We start from the raw sequence: 19,324 nt of genomic DNA on the forward strand, positions 1-19,324 counted from the left end.
TTTAGTGCTGATCTGGAGGCACTGGTCAGCGCAATTAGATAGGAAACCAGTAATTTTTAAATTAGAGGTAAAAATTAGTGAGGAGTTCTGACCATGACCATTTGCAGATAATTTGATGAATTCCTTGAAATGCAATAGAGTCTATTTCAAAAGAATTAGAAACAAGGAAAAACTGTTGTAAGTTAGTGGATGCAAAATTCCCACATATAAATCAATATCATTCATAAATAAAAACAACAACCAGTTACAGGGCATAACTTACAAAATCCATTATTATCTTTAGATAATAAACATCAAATAAAAAAGTAAAATATCTGTGTGAAAAAATCCCAAACAGCAGTGAATGACTAAAAGAAAACTTAAGGCCAGGCACAGTGGCTCACAACTGTAATCTTAGCACTTTGGGAGGCCAAGGGTTGTGGGATCACTTGAGCCCAGGAGTTTGAGACCAGTCTGGGCAACACAGCAAGACCCCATCCTTACAAAAAATTTAAAAATTAGCCAGACGTCTTGGCACATGCCTCTAGTTGCAGCTACTCAGGAGACAGTTGGGAGGATCACTTGAGCCCGGGAGGTTGAAGCTTCAAGTAAGCTGTGTTCAAGCCACTACACTCCAGCCTGGGCGACCCTGTCTGGAAAAAAAAAAAAGAAGACTTCAGTAAAATAAGTGGAAAAATAGATATACCATATACTGTATCCTTCAATGGGAAAACTCAACTGTCAAGATGTCAATTCTAAGTTAATTTATAAATGTAACTTGATCTCAGTTAAAAAGCAGAAAAATGTCTGGCTGGGTGTGGTGGCTCAAGCCTGTAATCCCAGCACTTTGGGAGGCCGAGGCGGGTGGATCACAAGGTCAGGAGATCGAAACCATCCTGGCTAACACAGTGAAACCCCGTCTCTACTAAAAATACAAAAAAATTAGCCGGGCGAGGTGGCGGGCGCCTGTAGTCCCAGCTACTCAGGAGGCTGAGGCAGGAGAATGGTGTGAACCCTGGGGGGCGGAGCCTGCAGTGAGCCGAGATCGCGCCACTGCACTCCAGCCTGGGTGACAGCGAGACTCCGTCTCAAAAAAAAAAAAGCAGAAAAATATGGCATTTATGGGAGAGTTATGAGATATTAAATAATTATTGTTAAAAAAATAATTTGGGCTGGGTATGGTGGCTCACGCTTATAATCTCAGCACTTTGGGAGGCCAAGGTAGAAGGACTGCTTGACTCCAGGAGTTCAAGATGAGCCTGGGAGACATAGTGAGACCCTGTTCTCTATTAAAAATAAAAAAATTAGCTGGGCATGGCGGTGCACACCTGCAGTTCCAGCTACTTGGGAGGCTGAGGTGGGAGGATCACTTGAGCCCAAGAATTTGAGGCTGCAGTGAGCCATGATCACTGTACTCCTGCCTGGGAGGCAGAGCAAGACCCTGTCTGAAAAAAATAAATTATAGGTGTCTGTACGATAATGGTACTACAATGATGCTTTAAAAAGAAATCTTAACTTTTTATTTCCATATTTAAATACTTAAAGTTGAAATGATATATGTGGGATCTTTTCCATAATAACATAAGAGGAAGAAATTGATAAGAAAATTCATGAAAGGCCGGGCGCGGTGGCTCACGCCTGTAATCCCAGCACTTTGGGAGGCCGAGGCAGGCGGATCACGAGGTCAGGAGATTGAGACCATCTTGGCTAACACAGTGAAACCCCGTCTCTACTAAAAACACAAAAAATTAGCCAGGTGAGGTGGCGGGCGCCTATAGTCCCAGCTACTCGGGAGGCTGAGGCAGGAGAATGGCGTGAACCCCTGGGGGGCGGAGCCTGCAGTGAGCCGAGATCGCGCCACTGCATTCCAGCCTGGGCGACAGCGAGACTCTGTCTCAAAAAAAAAAAGAAAATTCATGAAGAAGATTGGCCATGAAATGATCATTGAAGTTGAATGCTGCCAGTCCATGGAGCTTCATTATATTATTCTGTCTAGATTTATAAATGTTTGATATTTTCAATTAAAAAGTTTTTTAAAAATTAAGACACGTATATATATTTAAAAACCCAAAGGGGGGTATGTTTTAAATAAAATTGATTCTAAAGTTCATATGGAAATATAAACTTAGCAAAAGGACAGCCAGAAAATCTCTGAAAAAAAAATCAACAAAAAGAAATAGCTCTATGACATAGGTATAAAGCAATAGTTAAAACTGTATGATACTGGCAAACAGATAGACCAATGGAATAGACTGCTGAGACCAGCTTGGTCGGGGAGACCCTAACCCAGTGGCGCTAGAGGAATTAAAGACACACACACAGAAATATAGAGGTGTGAAGTGGGAAATCAGGGGTCTCACAGCCTTCAGAGCTGACAGCCCTGAACAGAGATTTACCGACGTTATTTATTAACAGCAAGCCAGTCATTAGCATTGTTTCTATAGATCTTAAATTAACTAAACGTATGCCTTATGGGGAACGAAGGGATGGGCTGAATTAAAGGAATAGGTTGGGCTAGTTAACTGCAGCAGGAGCATGTGCTTAAGGCACAGATAGCTCATGCTATTGTTTGTGGCTTAAGAATGCCTTTAAGCAGTTTTCCGCCCTGGGCGGGCCAGGTGTTCCTTGCCCTCATTCCAGTAAGCCCACCACCTTCCAGCGTGGGCGTTATGGCCATCAGGAACATGTCACAGTGCTGCAGAGGTTTTGTTTATGGCCAGTTTTGGGGGCCAACTTTATGGCCAGATTTTGGGGGGCCTGTTCCCAACAACAGACAAACAAGTCCAAAAATATATTTACATGTATGTGGAAGTTGGGTGTATGATAATGGTAGCATCTCAAAAGAGTATGGGGGAAAAACAAATGGCTTGGGACAACTATCCAGTCATTAAGAAAATAACATTCCATCCATATTTCTCACTTTACAATATGACAAACTCCCAATATGGTAAAATATACACAAGTAGGTAATAAAACCATAAAAATATTAACAAGGAAACTTGGGATAATTCCTGTATGGTATTGAATAGAGGAAGGTCTTTCTAAATATGACTCAAAATTTAGAAGCCACAAAAGAAAAAAAATTCTGCTATATAAAAATCAAGAACTTCTGCATGGCCAACAAAACTTAAAATGGACAAAATATTCACAATTTACATTATAAGGACCAATCTTTCCAATATATACACAGTCCCAAGAAAGCAATTATAATATCAATAACCCAATAGAAAAATGGCCAGTAAACAGATCATCTAGAGACACACAAGAAAGATATTCAAGCTTATTTACTTAAGAAAAATGGCAAAAATTATACTGTACCATGTTGCACTGATGAAATTAGAAAGATCCAAAAGTTTGATGATGTTTTATTCCAAGGCTTTGGGGAAACAGGATCTCTCACACGTTGCTGGAAGAAATGCAAATAGGTATAAAATTTATGGAGGGAACTTGGCCTATCTATAAAAATTGAGATGAATATATCCTTTGACTGAAAAACTTACCATGTGCAAAATGCCATATATAAAATGTTATTCATCAGCAATATTTCCCAGGAGGAAATAAGGGGGTGCAGAAGGGTAGGGATGAATCTCTCCTTCCTTTGCCACTTTAGTTTTAGCTGGTAAATAAACATGCTCTGTAATCTCTTCTGTTACTTTGCTATACTCTCCTTCCTTTTTCACTATAAAGCATTCCTACTTCTCTGCCTGCCTTTGAGTCTCTGCCAAAATGCAAGTGATGATGGCTGACTCTGAATAAATAGGCTTTGCCTGTTCCATTTGGTTGGTCTTCATTTATTTCCACACTATCAATTGTTTTCCTGGAGGTCAAGTGTAAATAGAGCTGGTCCAGTCAGCAGGAGCATGTGGGTCACTGGACAATCAGCAATTCAGTGATGCAGATTCTCATCAAGAGTGTGAGGTAGGGCATGCCATGGCCAACATTGCCAATTCTATCTGTCCCCATCTTTAAAATGGGAATAATAGGCCGAGCATGGTGGCTCACACCTGTAATCCCAGCACTTTGGGAGGCTGAAGCAGGCAGCTCACCTGATGTCATGAGTTTGAGACCAGCCTGGCCAACATAGTGAAACCCCATCTCTACTAAAAATACAAAAAATGGTCTGGGTGTGGTGGCAGGTGCCTGTAATCCCAGCTACTCGGGTGGCTGAGGCAAGAGAATCGCTTGAACCCAGGACTCGGAGGTTGCAGTGAGCCGAGATTGCACCATTGCACTCCAGCTTGGGCGACAAAATAAAATAAAATGGGAATAATCATGCTTATTTTATGGGTGTTTATATTATCTAAGTGATGATATCAGTGCAGAGTGCTATAAAATGAGAGCTATCTGTCTCACCCTACTGATCAATAATATTTAAATAGTGCTTTAAAGGCATCCAACAAATGTTGATCACCCTCCTCTTGAGTGGGATCTGGTCCCCTTCCTTAATCCCCATCACTCATCACCATGCCTGACACTTCTCATGTGCTCCACAAATGTTCATTTAAAAAAGTATCTATGGAATTTATTGAAGAATTTTTTTGACACCTAAAAGAGAAGAGTCTTTGAAGAGCTGCTTAAGCAAAAACCCATCTCTTAGAACAAGTACAATTCTCAAAAGACATTCACTCATGCCACCTCTAGGGTATGCTTTCCTTTATTTTACAGTTTCTCATGTTAAGAAAAGAAGACAAATACTGCCTTTCAAATTTGATGCATAACATCTGAGCTAGTCACGTTGTTTCCCTTGGGGAATTTTTCCGACATTAACTGCTAACGACAGGGCTGCAAATTGCTGTCTCTTCCCCCAGGGACTAGAGAAGATGAGTAAGTACCTGAAAGAGACTGGACAAATACTTACCTAGACAGAGTTTACCATCTGCAGCTGTAGAGAGGTTTTCCCTTACTTCCAACTATATGCATCCTGAATAACATTTTATTTGCACCACTGTTTATTTCAGTTTCTAAGACAAGATTAAGGCATTTACCTCCCCACTAAACAAACTTAACGAACAGCGTCAAAACTGTTTCCCAAATCATTGTGTGACTGAATTACTAATCCCTGACATTTGGCAGTTCTTAGGTCAGAAGGCAATTTACTGTAGCTAGACGAGAACATGAATATACACTGCATTAGAAAACTCAGTGGTACACAGGGCTCCTAGAAATCTCTAGAGATCACATTCCTTGCCTCAAAATCATTTGGAAAGTAGAGAAGTGGTGTCAATATATTTAATTGTCAATTCTGAAGTTAATGAATTAATTAGCTAAACCTGTTTAAGAAAACTTCAAGAGCACATAAAAGATTCCTTTCTTCTTCCAAGAAAAGATAATTGCAGCTTTATTTTCTATTTCTCGAGTCAAATTCCTATATTATTTGGGCTTTTGTCCATGCAGAATGTATCATATCACACCTTCTTAGGAAGTTTAAAAAATTGCTTTATCAGTTTTTATGACATAAAATTAAGCAATTTACAGTAAAGATCAAGATGTTACAAAACATTGTTTACAAAGTTTATTTAGATATATTCTTTAATTATATTCATTTATCTACTAGCAGCCACTTTACTTAATGTGATGCTCAATTCTTCAAAACTCATTCATGAGGAAATTAAAAAACATGCTTTTTCCTGCAGATCATATAGGGCAAATAAAAAATGTTGGCATAACTTTTTTTTTTTTTTTTTTGAGACGGAATCTTGCTCTGTTGCCCAGGCTGGAGTGCAGTGGCAGATCTCGGTTCACTGAAATCTCTGCCTCCTGGGTTCACGTGATTCTCCTGTCTCAGATTCCTGAGTAGTTGGGATTACAGGCACAAGCTATCACGCTGGGCTAATTTTTGTATTTTTAGTAGAGATGGTGTTTCATCATGTTGGCCAGGCTGATCTCAAACTCCTGACCTCAGATGATCCACCCACCTTGGCCTCCCAGAATGCTGGCATTACAGGAGAGAGCCACTCTGCCCTGCCTGTTGGCATAACTTTGAAAGTGATCTATTAAGTTTGGTTTGGCAAACACTCGCATGTGACAATGAAGATTAGAATTTTGCTTCATATTATAGTCTTAAAATAGGCAAAAACTGCAATTTTTGTATTTTGCACCTTTTTATTATTATACTTTAAGTTCTAGGGTACATGTGCATAACGTGCAGGTTTGTTACATAGGTATACATGTGCCGTGTTGGTTTGCTGCACCCATCAACTCATCATTTACATTAGGTATTTCTCCTAACGCTATCCCTCCCCCAGGCCTCCACCCCCCAACAGACCCCAGTGTGTGATGTTCCCCTCCCTGTGTCCATGTGTTCTCATTGTTCAACTCCCACTTATGAGGGAGAACATGCGGTGTTTGGTTTTCTGTCCTTGTGATATTTTGCTGAGAATGATGGTTTCCAGCTACATCCATGTCCCTGCAAAGGACATGAACTCATCCTTTTTTATGGCTGCATAGTATTCCACGGTATATATGTGCCACATTTTCCTTATCCAGTCTATTATTGATGGACATTTGGGGTGGTTCCAAGTCTTTGCTATTGTGAATAGTGCCACGATAAACATACGTGTGCATGTGTCTTTGAAAATAATCTGGGCCTGGCGTGGTGGCTCACGCCTATAATCCCAGAACTTTGGGAGGCCGAGGTGGGCAGATCACCTGAGGTCAGGAGTTCAAGACCAGCCTGGCCAACATGGCGAAACTCTGTCTCTACTAATAATACAAAAATTAGTTGGGCATGGTAGCTTGTGCCTGTAATCCCAACTACTCGGGAAGCTGAGGCAGGAGAATCCCTCGAACCCGGGAGGTGGAGGTTGCAGTGGGCCGAGATCATGCCATTGCACTCCAGCTAGGGTGACAGAGCCAGACTCCCTCTCAAAATCATCATCTTCATCATCATCTGCATTATCATTATCTTGATTCTATGTGTCAAGTTTAAGACAAGGTTCTAGTCTCCTATTTGCAAAGGACAATAAAAATAACAATTGTTAACACAGATAATCTTTATTTAGTCTTTGAAAAACCAAATTAGATACAATTGTTGCTTCATTTCCCCCTTTAAAATTTCTTTCCTTTAAAAAAATCATAATAATAACATTATTTATGCTAATAAGAATTTTATCGGATGTAATAAAGTTCGTCTTGAGGCAAACTGCAGAATTATCACTTAACGTTAGTGTTCTTTAAGCATCCCGTCTTTACCAACTAGCCAGTAATATGTTCAATTTTTTTAGAAGTCATTTGAAACAATTTTCAGAACCTTAATCAACCAAGATGCTTCAATACCAAAGTACCGGTACCGTCATCTGAGGCTGGAGGGTTTAAAGCTGCTCTACCTTAGGTATATTTAAGATAATATTGTTTAACTTTTATAAACGATTAATTTTATTTGGATATTTTAAAATAACACTTGAAATAGGTGTCACAAAATTCTTTCAAAACGTGAATTCTCAGAACCACCTCCCCAATCTCGAGCTTGAAGCCCCCGCCTCACTAAAAGTAGATCCCACCATTACCCGGTAGCGCGGAGGCATACCTGGAGACTTGTACCCCACCTGCCCCGGGGCGTGACCTGTGATCCTTGACCCGTGACTCCACCTCCTCTGGGGCATGACCCCTGGCCCCACCTCCCCTGGGGCGTGGCCCGGAGCCGGGAGGAACCCTGGTAAGAGCCGCGTAGCCGGAGCCGGGAGGAACCGCTGTGCGCGCCGCCGTGTTTCCGGGCGGAGACACTCAGGGCGCGACGCTTGTCTGTTACCCACAGAGGCCCGCCGCCGCTGTGCCAGGCGCGGCCATGAAGTTTCGGGCCAAGATCGTGGACGGGGCCTGTCTGAACCACTTCACACGTGAGCAGGGAGGCCGGAGGGGAGCGAGGGAGGAACGGAAGGAAGCAGTGAGCGCGCGGTGGGGACCGCGCAGGAGGATCAGAACGGGGATGGGCGCCGGTAGGGGCTGCGGGAGGATGGGGCCGGGATGGGGGTGCTGGTGTAGGCCGCGGGAGGATGGGGCCGGGAGGGCGCGGGTCGGGTCGGAAGGCACTTGTGGGGATGAAGGCGGCTTTCAAGGGACGATTCTGAAACTTGATTCCGATCACGTGGCTTTAAAAAAAAGCGGCCACAGCTCCCATAGGCTTTATCAGGCATTGACATTCCTTCAAGGCCCCATTCGTCCCTCCACCCTGACAGTGCCTAACCTTGCATTTAACTCTGTATTGCAGTACCCAGTAGTCAATAAATCCATGTTGAATGAATGAATGACTGGTAGGTGCCTGTTTTCTTATTTGAACACTGATGATGTGTGCTGTACATCTCCCCGAGTTTGTTGGGAGAATTGCATGACATCAGGGGTATTAAAGTACTTTCCAGTGTGATACCAACGTTAAGTGGTTATTTTTCCACCGGAAGTTGATGAACAAGAAATTCTGCAAAATAAGTTTGTCTCTAGGATACGCGATGTACATTTTAGTAATTCTTTATTTTAACCCCTGCTTTAGGAATCAGTAACATGATAGCCAAGCTTGCCAAAACCTGCACCCTCCGCATCAGCCCTGATAAGCTTAACTTCATCCTTTGTGACAAGCTGGCTAATGGAGAGGTGAGCATGTGGTGTGAGCTGGAACAGGTGAGCAAAAGCTTCTGAGACGCCCGCACACTCTGCAGATTGTCACTGGAAAGATCACAAATGCCCTCCCTCATCCCCCATTTTTTTCTCTCAGGAGAACTTCTTCAACGAATTTCAAATGGAGGGTGTCTCTGCAGAAAACAATGAGATTTATTTAGAGCTAACATCGGAAAACTTATCTCGAGCCTTGAAGACTGCCCAGAATGCCAGGGCTTTGAAAATCAAACTGACTAATAAACACTTTCCCTGCCTCACGGTCTCCGTGGAGCTGGTGAGTAGGAGAGTCAGGGTTTCTGAAATTTCCCACAAAAGTCTTGGCCTTGAAGAAATAGACATAGTTAGCCTAGCCTTTTTAACAATAAATATTGTTGAAAGCTATTTGGTTTATTTAAATTTAAAGATCTGGTCGATAACTATATTTTGCATTAGAGTCAGTTCCTCCTCATTTTAAAATTGTGTTGTTATCATATGCATTCAGCTAGAATGCTGCTTTTTCCAAGCCATAAAACTTCCAGCCTCTCTGTTTCTTGTAGTGGTATTGTCACCTTGTCTAGAAATCATGGTTTCTATCCATTTTCACCTTTGACATGTTTTCTCCCCACTCCCACCCTGCCTCATCTGCTGTAATAACCTTTAAATGGCCCCTCATTCTTCAGTACACGTATGTTTTATATGCTACTGCCAGATGAATTTAGTGCACAGCTGTCCTCCAAACACACAAATACACAAACTCATGCGCACACATACAACCCAGAGTTGCTCTTCCTACTCATAGAATGAGGTTCGTATTTCCTTTTTTTTTTAAGACTGAGTCTCTCCCTATCACCCAGGCTAGAGTGCAGTGGTGCGATCTCAGCTCACTGCAACTTCCATCTCCCAGGTTCAAGCAATTCTCATGCCTCAGCCTCCTGAGGAGCTGGGATTATAGGCGCCCACCACCACACCCAGCTAATTTTTGTATTTTTTTAGTAGAGTCGGGGTATCACCATGTTGGCCAGGCTGGTCTCAAACTCCTGACCTCAAGTGATCCACCTACCTTGGCCTCCCAAAGTGCGATTGTAGGCATGAGCCACCGCACCTGGCCCAGCTTTTCTTCGTAACTCTCAACTCTTTGCAGTCAGGCAGTTCTCAGAGCTAATTAGGGCATTTCATGTCACAGTATAAGTTTGGTATGTTTTTTCTATTGCTTAAGGAAAAGCAAGATAGTAATGTATAATACTTTTTGTCCAAAAGTGCAAGATATTTTGGTCTGTGAGTCTCATAGGAGCCCCTAGAAATAAATATAGTTTGCCTTTTAACCGTTTAGGAACTGCAGCACTCTGAGTGTCCTATACCCAAAGAATGGGCTTCTCTTGGTTGTGTCAACATAGCAGTCTTGCTTCTTTCTGCCTCACGGCTTTACATGTGCTGTTTCCCCAGCCTGAAACCCTGTCCCCTTGTTCTTGTCTTCCCATGGCTGCTGCTTCTCCTGCTTTTGGTGGTATCTGAAATGTCACTTCCTCAGTCTAAGAAAACTCCTCCACACTCAGCCTGGTCACTGTGGTGTGCTTTCTCATGGCTCTAATGAGCATTTCATACAATTTCATTTGTTTGCATTTTTATTGATCTGTTTGTTCCACTGGAACACTAAGGACCTTTTTGTCTTATTCACCACACTTCCCAGTTCCTGGAAGTACCCAGAGTTTGTTCCATAAATATTGGCACCATCAATATTGGTCGAATGGCTTTTGAGTGAATAAATTGACAGCATTCCGCTTAGATTTGGTATTTCAACTTTTTTGTCCCAGGTCTTTGGGTTTGTTTTGTTGTTGCTTAATATTAACAACATAAAAATATTTTTAAATTCTTTTCTTGGCAGTTATCTATGTCAAGCAGTAGCCGCATTGTGACACATGACATCCCCATAAAGGTGATTCCTAGGAAATTGTGGAAGGACTTACAAGAACCGGTGGTCCCAGATGCTGATGTAGGTGATGCCTGCAGTCCTTTTGTACACCCCACATTAAATGGCATGACTTGAATTCTCTAATTTTAGTTGTAGTCTTGCAGTATATTTTATTTTTAAAGGATACTTAACGAAAACATTAGAATATTTGCCTTTTGTTATTTACATAAAGCATCTTAAAACATGTTGCATATGATAGAAATGTCATGCCATCCTATATGTAGAAAATGTCTCGCTCAGTAACATCACTTAAAACAAAACACAACTGAAATGATACTTTGGAGGACAATGAGTATTTATTAGTATTCTTGGCCTTAGACACCAATTTGGGTTTCACAGGACTTGATCTTTTCCTCAGCCAGTCAGGAGCGATATCTGGATGTGCACGAAAGCCAAGAAGAGAGGAATTTCATGGCTTAGGGCTAACATGGGCTAACAGTCATGCTGATGGTTAACCCTACAGCCCCTGAAAGTAAAGATGATGCCAAAGGGCCCATTTCCTCTTGCTCACAATTTATTTAAGAAGAAAGTACAGAAATATGCTGGGTAAAATAATTACTTGACTTTTACTAGATGGCACCTACACTGATTTTGAAAAAACCTGTGTTTTATAGAGCACTCTTGGTAACAGTCTCAGGTGTGATGCAGTGACTCTCTGCCGTGTTTTTGCACAAAGCATGGAAAAGGCCCCTGAATCATAGGTGTAAATGTCCCTTAGAGGAGGGCCTCCTGCTGATTGCCTGAGTTTTATTCCCCCTGGACCAATATAGGGGCATCTCAGCTGAAGTGCCGTATTCCTTCTTGAGCCAAAAGAATGCCCACAGGGACATGGTTGCTGAGGTAACCAGAGGCAGGCATTCTATTCTGTAATTTTGCTTGAGCATCCTTGAGTTAGTGAAATAGAATTGGTTTTCTTATATTTTTAAAAGAACTTTATTCAGAAAATTGTAAAATACTATCCCATAGTTTGTGAGCATGCATGTGTTCCAGAGTTAGTTATGGAGCCCTTGTCATTACTAGAGTATATTAATATTTTTAATACTTGTGCTTTTTTCTCATTGGTTTTGTAGGTTAGTATTTATTTACCAGTCTTGAAGACTATGAAGAGTGTTGTGGAAAAAATGAAAAACATCAGCAATCACCTTGTAAGTCACAACTTCTTTAGAAAAGAACTCTGAAGTATTTGGTGGGGCAGTGTGGGTGCTCCAGCTCACCCTGCAGCAGTCCACGCAGGTGGGCACCTCCTAACCGAGTTCCCGCTCGTGAGGACCTGGCCTGGTCCTGAGAACCTGCAGACTGCTAGTTGGATTTAGAAACCTATTCCAGTACTTTTCAACTCTAATTCACTGAGGAAAGCTTTTATATTTGCCTTTAATCTGCCTGTTTTTCCTCTTATTTTGGATGAAACATTGTGTCTTTTTTTTTTTTTTTTGAGACGGAGTCTCGCTCTGTGGTCCAGGCTGGAGTGCAGTGGCGCAATCTCGGCTCACTGCAAGCTCCACCTCCCGGGTTCATGCCATTCTCCTGCCTCAGCCTCTCCGAGTAGCTGGGACTACAGGCGCCCGCCACCATGCCCGGCTAATTTTTTGTATTTTTAGTAGAGAGGGGTTTCACCATGGTCTCGATTTCCTGACCTTGTGATTTGCCTGCCTTGGTCTCCCAAAAGTGCCGGGATTACAAGCGTGAGCCACCGCACCCAGCCGTGTCTTTTTTTTTTTTGAGACAGAGTCTCACTCTGTTGCCCAGGCTGGAGTGCAGTGGCACCATCTCAGCTCACTGTAAGCTCCGCCTCCTGGGTTCATGCCATTCTCCCACCTCAGCCTCCTGAGTAGCTGGGACTACAGGTGCCTGCCACCACGCCTGGCTAATTTTTTGTTGTTGTATTTTTAGTAGAGACGGGGTTTCACCGTGTTAGCCAGGATGGTCTCGATCTCCTGACCTCGTGGTCCGCCCGCCTAGGCCTCCCAAAGTACTGGGATTGCAGGCGTGAGCAATGGCGCCTGGCTGGAACATTGTATCTTTTACCTGCTAACATGCCCATATTTTTCTGTGAGTCACTGATATGATTGACAGTGAGTTTGGAGTTTCCTGTCTGCATGCCAAGTGTCTTTCAGTGAGCCAGGGACAGAGATATGCCACAACATAGCAGCCTTTATTCCAAGCACACCTCACACCAAGCTAGGGGGGCACTTTTATATTTCTGTTTATTTTGTGTTTATTTTGTGAAAGTCTCCTATGGCTACATGGCTCGAAATGTTACAGTGTGTGACAGTGGTGAGAAATGTGTAGATTATCCTCATTCATACCTGGGGTTATTGTGAATTCTTCCTTCACTCACTGCCCCTCCCTCCGCCCCCTGCTCCCTCCTATGCCACTCCAAAAAACACTGTTGGTTATGTCCCTGAATCTTCTAAAAACCACCGTCCACCTGATGGAGCATAAACTTTTGATCTTCACAGTGTGCCAGGCCACCTTTGTAGCCATATCTCTGTTGTATTGCCACACCCTCCCTGCAGAACCAGGCTGGGTTCTGGTGTTCCCCCACAGTGCGTCTTCTTTTTTGTTCAGTTTCTTTGCCATTTCACACATGGCTTCTTCTGTCCATCTCCCTGGAAGGCACTTAGCCATTCTCATGCTTCATCACAGACCTTTCCCCACCACCCCTCTGGAAGCTCCTCCTCCGTGGAGCTGAGCTGTCCAGTGTACCTGGTAAATCACCTGCTAAGATCTCTGAAGGTCTCGTGAACCACCAGCTTCTTGATAAGGGAAACCCCATCTTTTTTTTTTTTTTTTTTTTTTTTTTTGAGACGGAGTCTCGCTCTGTCACCCAGGCTGGAGTGCAGTGGCGCAATCTCGGCTCACTGCAAGCTCCGCCTCCCGGGTTCACGCCATTCTCCTGCCTCAGCCTCTCCGAGTAGCTGGGACTACAGGCGCCCGCCGCCACGCCCGGCTAATTTTTTTGTATTTTTAGTAGAGATGGGGTTTCACCGTGGTCTCGATCTCCTGACCTTGTGATCCGCCCGCCTCGGCCTCCCAAAGTGCTGGGATTACAAGCGTGAGCCACTGCGCCCGGCGGGAAACCCCATCTTCATCATCTTTGTGTCCCAGCTGCCCAGTGTGGGATTGCCACTCAGTAGGCAGCAATAAGTGTTGCATGGATCTGGAACGGAATTTAGCTTCAAGAGGTCTTTGAAATCACAAAAGTATTTTGAAGCCTAGAAAATGTACATTGGACTGTTTTTTTTCTAGAGTTCTGCTCACTAAAAGCAATGCTGTCATTGGACCCGTGTAACTCAAAGCTTTTCCTTCATAACTTAATCTACAAAATCTGTTTTCCATGAAGCAGTGTGCACTGTGCTGACATTGGTGTCACCTGTGACTGCAGTGATGTTGATCCAGTTGTCAGGCTGGCTTCATCTGGGGATACCCTGGGGACTTCCAAAGAAATTCAGAGAGGCCCAGGAGAGAAAAGACAGGGCCGTTAATTGAAGGATGGCATTTGTTTGTTCTTTCTGTTCAATGAAAATGAGTCAGCAAGGTAGAGAGGTAGAAGGGTAGCTTAGAATCATCAGAGGTGTTTTGTTTTCTCTTTTTTGGAGTTTAAAAAAACATAGAAATGTTGTGGAGAGGCTACCACAATCTGGAATTACTAAATGGAAAGTTATCAAGTTACTGTAGCAAAGTACATAATCAAGTTACTGTAACAAAGTACATAATCAAGTTACTGTAGCAAAGTACATAATGAGCTCTTCCGGGGTATCCAGAATTCTGTATCTGAATATTACAGGCAGTAGAATTAAGGAAAATGGGTAGACTCAACACACTAAAAATGCTCACCTTCCCATTAGAGATGCCCAGTCACTTCCTTTCATTAAATGCGAGGTGTGACTGATGGGGGGTGGGTTGTATGTGACTCATGCAGGAGCAGAGAAAGAAGCAAGAACTGGAGGGAATAGACATCATGTTCTAAGACATTGCTTCTAAGTGCGTGTGAATCCCTTGGAATGTGGTTAAAGTGCAGGTTCTGATTTGGGAGGTCTGAGCTGGAGCTTGAGGCTCTGTTTCTGACCAGCTCCTGGGGGATGTCGATGCTGCCTGCCTTCAGACCACATTATGTAGCAGTACTTTGTGATGTGTGCCTGTATTACTCCGTTTTCACACTGCTAAAAAGATATTACCTGAGACCAGGTAATTTATAAACAGAAGAGGTTTAATTGACTTACAGTTCTGTATAGCTGAGGAGGCCTCAGGAAACTTACAGTCATGACAGAAGGCAAAGGGGAAGCAAGGCATGTCTTACATGGCAGCTGGAGAGAGAAGAACACAGGAAAAACTGCCACTTTTAAAACCATAAGATCTCATGAGAACTCCCTCACTATCATGAGAACAGCATGGGAAAAGCTGCGCCCATGATCCAGTCACCTACCACCAGGCCCCTTCTCAGCACTTGGAGATTACAATTCGAGATGAGATTTGGGTGGGGGTGCTGAGCCAAAACAAACCATATCAGTGCCGTACTATATTGTACTTGAAATGTTATCTGAGAAACAGCTTTGCAGGGTCACCTAATGATAGAAACCAGAGAGTGTATGTTTAGGAGTTATGATGTGGAAGGGGGGAGTCATTGGAGCCACACACCTGGGTTCAGCTCCAGGCTGCGCTGTGCAGTGAGTACCCTAGTGCTGGGTACTACCCCAAATGGGGATAACAGTGCAGCTATGACAGGGGCTTCGTCACTTTTTATAAATTTAGAGATAATTTTTACCAGGTGCCCAGTATAGTCAGCATTCCATAAACAATAGGTGACTATTTTAAGGAAATCATTGAAAGATCTTACCTTGATACTTAAGAAATCAAGTGTGTTGTTGTGCATAATATTCCAAATAACTGAATCATAAAATAGACAGGAGTGACCAGTGTTCAGAGAATTAGTTGTTTGTTAGTTTCTTCAGTAAGTATTGACTTAAGGCCACCATGTGCTAGGCACCAGGTGTTAATGGTTAGGAGGGAGTTGGAATCTAGTATTCTGTTACTGAGATTTTTAGGAATTCGAAGAAAATGCAAGAGAACATTTAAGCCTAAAGTGCATCTAGGACCATTGCAAATTGCATTTTTAAATAAGTATTTATTTATTTATATCTAAAACCATTGCTTTTCAAAACAATAGGAATTTACAGATCTTGGGTGTGTGGTTGTTTGGAACAAATGAGCATAAGTCATGTGTTAGCCTTAGCTCCACTAAGCAGTCTAGCATATTCACAAAGATTGTTTTAAATATTTTATTTTAGTCAACTATTGTTCCAGATTGTAGGAAAGCGGGTTAGGAAATATAACAATATATTTTTTGGATTAATGAAATAAAAGGGTTGAAAATGAGTATTTCTCGTTCAAAGTAGATTATACAACAAGTAAGTTTGGGGCACTATTTTTCTATTAATGTGAAAAGCTCAGAAATAAGAGCTCACCCAAGTTAGAAAAACTTTGTTTCTGGAATGAAAACTATTCAGAGTTCACCAGTTTTAAGGAATAAGAACAAGGAACACTAAATTGTATTCAGTAAACATGGACACTGATACAGAGCTGCGCAGACAGGGTGCCTTCTCTGTTTTCTCTCTGTGGCACTGTGAGGATGGAATGGCCCTAAATAAGACCAGTTGCTAGGTGGCACTTTTGTAGTACTAGATGGCAAAATGCTGTCTAGCAGACTACACACTGGCTTTCCAGAGACCTCCTAGGCTTTAACATTGGGCAGATATCAACATCAAAAAGAGAAATAACAGGTACTGGTTCTTTTAGGAGGAAGTTTCATTGTAGGTGCGGGAGTGGACCAGGATAGGTTAGCAAAACCTCAAACCACACTGTGACATATGCTTCATTTCTAGGTTCCATCCAATTAAAAGAACTGATTGGTTGTTGGGGTGGGTAGAGAGGAGCTTCAAAGGAAAGGAGTCCCCTGTGACCTGAGGAGACAGTCCCAGGGCAGCAAGAGCAGGAGTAGAAGAGGGGCACCCGATAGTATGTGAGGGAGAGGCAGAAGTCTGGTAGCCTGGGCGTGTGGAGTTTGGCTCAGCCATCCTCAGTCCTGGTAACCCAACAGCAGCCCCAGACCCTTCTGGATTTGGACATTTCATTTTCCAACATGTGAGTTTATTTTCTAAATAAATGGCTATGTTCTTGTGAGATTCTAAAGGCCTTATAGTCATATTAAATGTGTATTTATGACAAATGGTTGATTTATATTTTATAAAAATAAGATACTGATTTCCACATTCTTTTCTCATTTTCCCCCTTCTTGTTTCTCAATGGTTATATTATGTCTACATCATCAGAGCATAAAATTTTATTACTACACGTTATTCTGTCCTCTTCATTCCTGTTGTTTAGTTTTGGTTCTAAAGGTCAAAATAAGGCTCACACTGTTTATGCTATAACTTCTCCAATGATTTTTTTGGTTATCAAAAACTTATTCTCTACCATATCACTCAAGAAGGACTCACAGGATTAGGATTTCATTGGTTATCATGTGTTTATAATGTCAGTTTGGCTCACTGCACTGCATTGTCTGCCGTTGTATATTATTGCTATCAAAAAGACTGACTCCATTCTGATTTTGTTTCACAGCGTGGATTTATTCATTTGAAAGTGGGGACTAAATACCCTGGGGATTTTTCCCATTTTCTTTCAATCCAATTGTCTTGACCATCTGGGGTTAATATTCCCAGGTGTGTGGTGTCCTTTCAATATGTGGGCTCAACTCTTCATTCACTTCAGGAAAGTTTTGAGCTATAGTTGATAGCATTTCTTTTCCAGTGCTTTGTTTTTCTTCTGGGACTCAGAGGGCTTGGGTCTTCTCCACCATCTTTATTATTTTCTGTCGTATCCTTTTTATCTCTTTGTTTCTGTTTGGTAAATTTTATTTTTCTCCTTTCCATCCCAGTTTCTCTTACTAGTCTCTCTGTGGTGCCTATTTGCTCTAGTCTTCCTTCTAAACTAGTTTCTGTTTCTGAAATTTTTCCTTATGTTTCTAATTACTTCCTGTGCTGTCAGCTGTGTTTTATATGCGTGCTCTCTGGTCATCTCATGTCTGAGCTTCCCTAATTCTGATTTATGTTGTTCTGTCATAGCTTCTATTATTGTTCATTTCTTTTTTTTTTTTTTTTTGTTTGAGACGGAGTCTCGCTCTGTCTCCCAGGCTGGAGTGCAGTGGCGCAATCTCGGCTCACTGCAAGCTCCACCTCCCGGGTTCACGCCATTCTTCTGCCTCAGCTTCTCCGAGTAGCTGGGACTACAGGCGCCCGCCACCACGCCCGGCTATTTTTTTTTGTATTTTTAGTAGAGACGGGGTTTCACCGTGGTCTTGATTTCCTGACCTCGTGATCCGCCCGCCTCGGCCTCCCAAAGTGCTGGGATTACAAGCGTGAGCCACCGCGCCCGGCCGTGCCTTTAGGTTTCTAAGTGTGCTATTTGGATATTATAATTTCTGTTTTTCTTTTTTCAGAGTATCATTATATGGAAGTCAACCACAGTCCTTTTGTTGTTGCTGTTATAGGTGGTTTTTCTGGTTTTTTTTTTTTTTTTTTGAGACGGAGTCTTGCTCTGTCACCCAGGCTGGAGTGCAGTGGCGCGATCTCGGCTCACTGCAAGCTCCGCCTACCAGGTTCACGCCATTCTCCTGCCTCAGCCTCTCCGAGTAGCTGGGACTACAGGCGCCCGCCACCACGCCCGGCTAATTTTTTGTATTTTTTAGTAGAGACGGGGTTTCACCGTGGGGTTTCACCGTGGTCTCGATCTCGTGATCCGCCCACCTCGGCCACCTAAAGTGCTGGGATTACAAGCGTGAGCCACCGCGCCCGGCCGGTTTGTCTGGTTCTTTTAGGAGGAAATTGTAGGACTGAAAGTGGACCAAAATAGTTTTCTAAATTAATGACTCTAGAATTCTCTGTTCTTTGTAACCATAAAATATTAAAACATGCATCCTCACCACGTCCCCAGGACTTTCTGAGATCTGTCCCTCTTTTTCCTTTATTTAAAGTTTCATTCCCTTTTTTTTTGCCCTAGGTGCCCATTCTGCTCAGTTGAGGCTCTTACTTCCCGTGGTTCCTTCTCAGCGCAGGACTCTCTCCTGCTGTGAGGGAGTTCTCATCAGCTCCACCCAGCCCTCCCTAGAGCCCCGCCCTTGTGCTGCTGTAGTCTCCTGGCAAGTCCTCTTGGAGTTTGGAGTTCCACCTGTTTTCACATCTTCACTGAGTTCTTCATTCCAGGAGGCAGGCAGGGGGACTTGCCCTTTGAGATTTCTGGGAGATTTCTGAGTTCTTGGCTCTTGGGCCTTCTCACTTTCGCTGATAGCACGGGGGTCTCAATGTGCTCTGAGGTGTTTTGAGGTTTTGTAGGGTACTTTGTCATCTGGTTGTGTGAAAGCTGTTACCCATGGAGTTTTTTTCCTTTTGTCTTCCTTTTCTAAGACTATGTAAAATACTCAATTTGCAGGTTATTGAAGCAAATCTAGATGGAGAATTGAATTTGAAAATAGAAACTGAATTAGTATGTGTTACAACTCATTTTAAAGATCTTGGAAATCCTCCATTAGGTAAGTTTTCTAGTGGGTTATATTTTGCTTTTGATAAGTTAATTGTTTCAGATAACCTACCTATTGAGGTCTCTTCATGTAAAAAGGTTGAAATTCAGTTGACTTTGTTTCATGCTTGGGTGAAGAACAAAGGAATTGAGATTGGACTACGTATCCCTGTGGTGTAGTGGGGCAGGTAGCCACCAGGGGGAGAAGCTGTGCCA

General features: G+C 42.7%; 1 protein-coding gene and 1 long non-coding RNA gene across 6 annotated transcripts in view; one reads left to right on the plus strand and one right to left on the minus strand.

Moving 5' to 3' along the window:
- LOC134731435 (uncharacterized) lies at positions 1-7,631 on the minus strand. The gene is made up of 3 exons (XR_010113702.1): positions 7,505-7,631; positions 3,298-3,385; positions 1-632 (listed from the first exon to the last, which is right to left on the minus strand). It is a non-coding gene; the product is annotated as an uncharacterized lncRNA (long non-coding RNA).
- HUS1 (HUS1 checkpoint clamp component) overlaps positions 7,594-19,324 on the plus strand; it is a 23,926-nt gene continuing 12,195 nt past the window's right edge. The window contains exons 1-6 of one of the 5 annotated variants that reach the window (XR_010113701.1): positions 7,594-7,814; positions 8,462-8,589; positions 8,684-8,860; positions 10,448-10,555; positions 11,605-11,679; positions 19,022-19,121. Coding sequence is in view for 2 of the 5 variants with exons in the window: in XM_063609581.1 (XP_063465651.1) it covers positions 7,763-7,814; positions 8,462-8,589; positions 8,684-8,860; positions 10,448-10,555; positions 11,605-11,679; positions 19,022-19,121 (640 nt within the window). In the remaining 3 variants the exon portion in view is untranslated. Of the gene's footprint in view, positions 7,815-8,033; positions 8,229-8,461; positions 8,590-8,683; positions 8,861-10,447; positions 10,556-11,604; positions 11,680-19,021; positions 19,122-19,324 lie in introns of those variants that run through there. The other 4 variants (XM_063609581.1, XR_010113700.1, XR_010113699.1 and 1 more) reach the window with 4 other exon arrangements.

This window comes from Symphalangus syndactylus, chromosome 9 (genome assembly GCF_028878055.3).
Source record: "Symphalangus syndactylus isolate Jambi chromosome 9, NHGRI_mSymSyn1-v2.1_pri, whole genome shotgun sequence".
Taxonomy (NCBI): Eukaryota; Metazoa; Chordata; class Mammalia; order Primates; family Hylobatidae; genus Symphalangus; species Symphalangus syndactylus.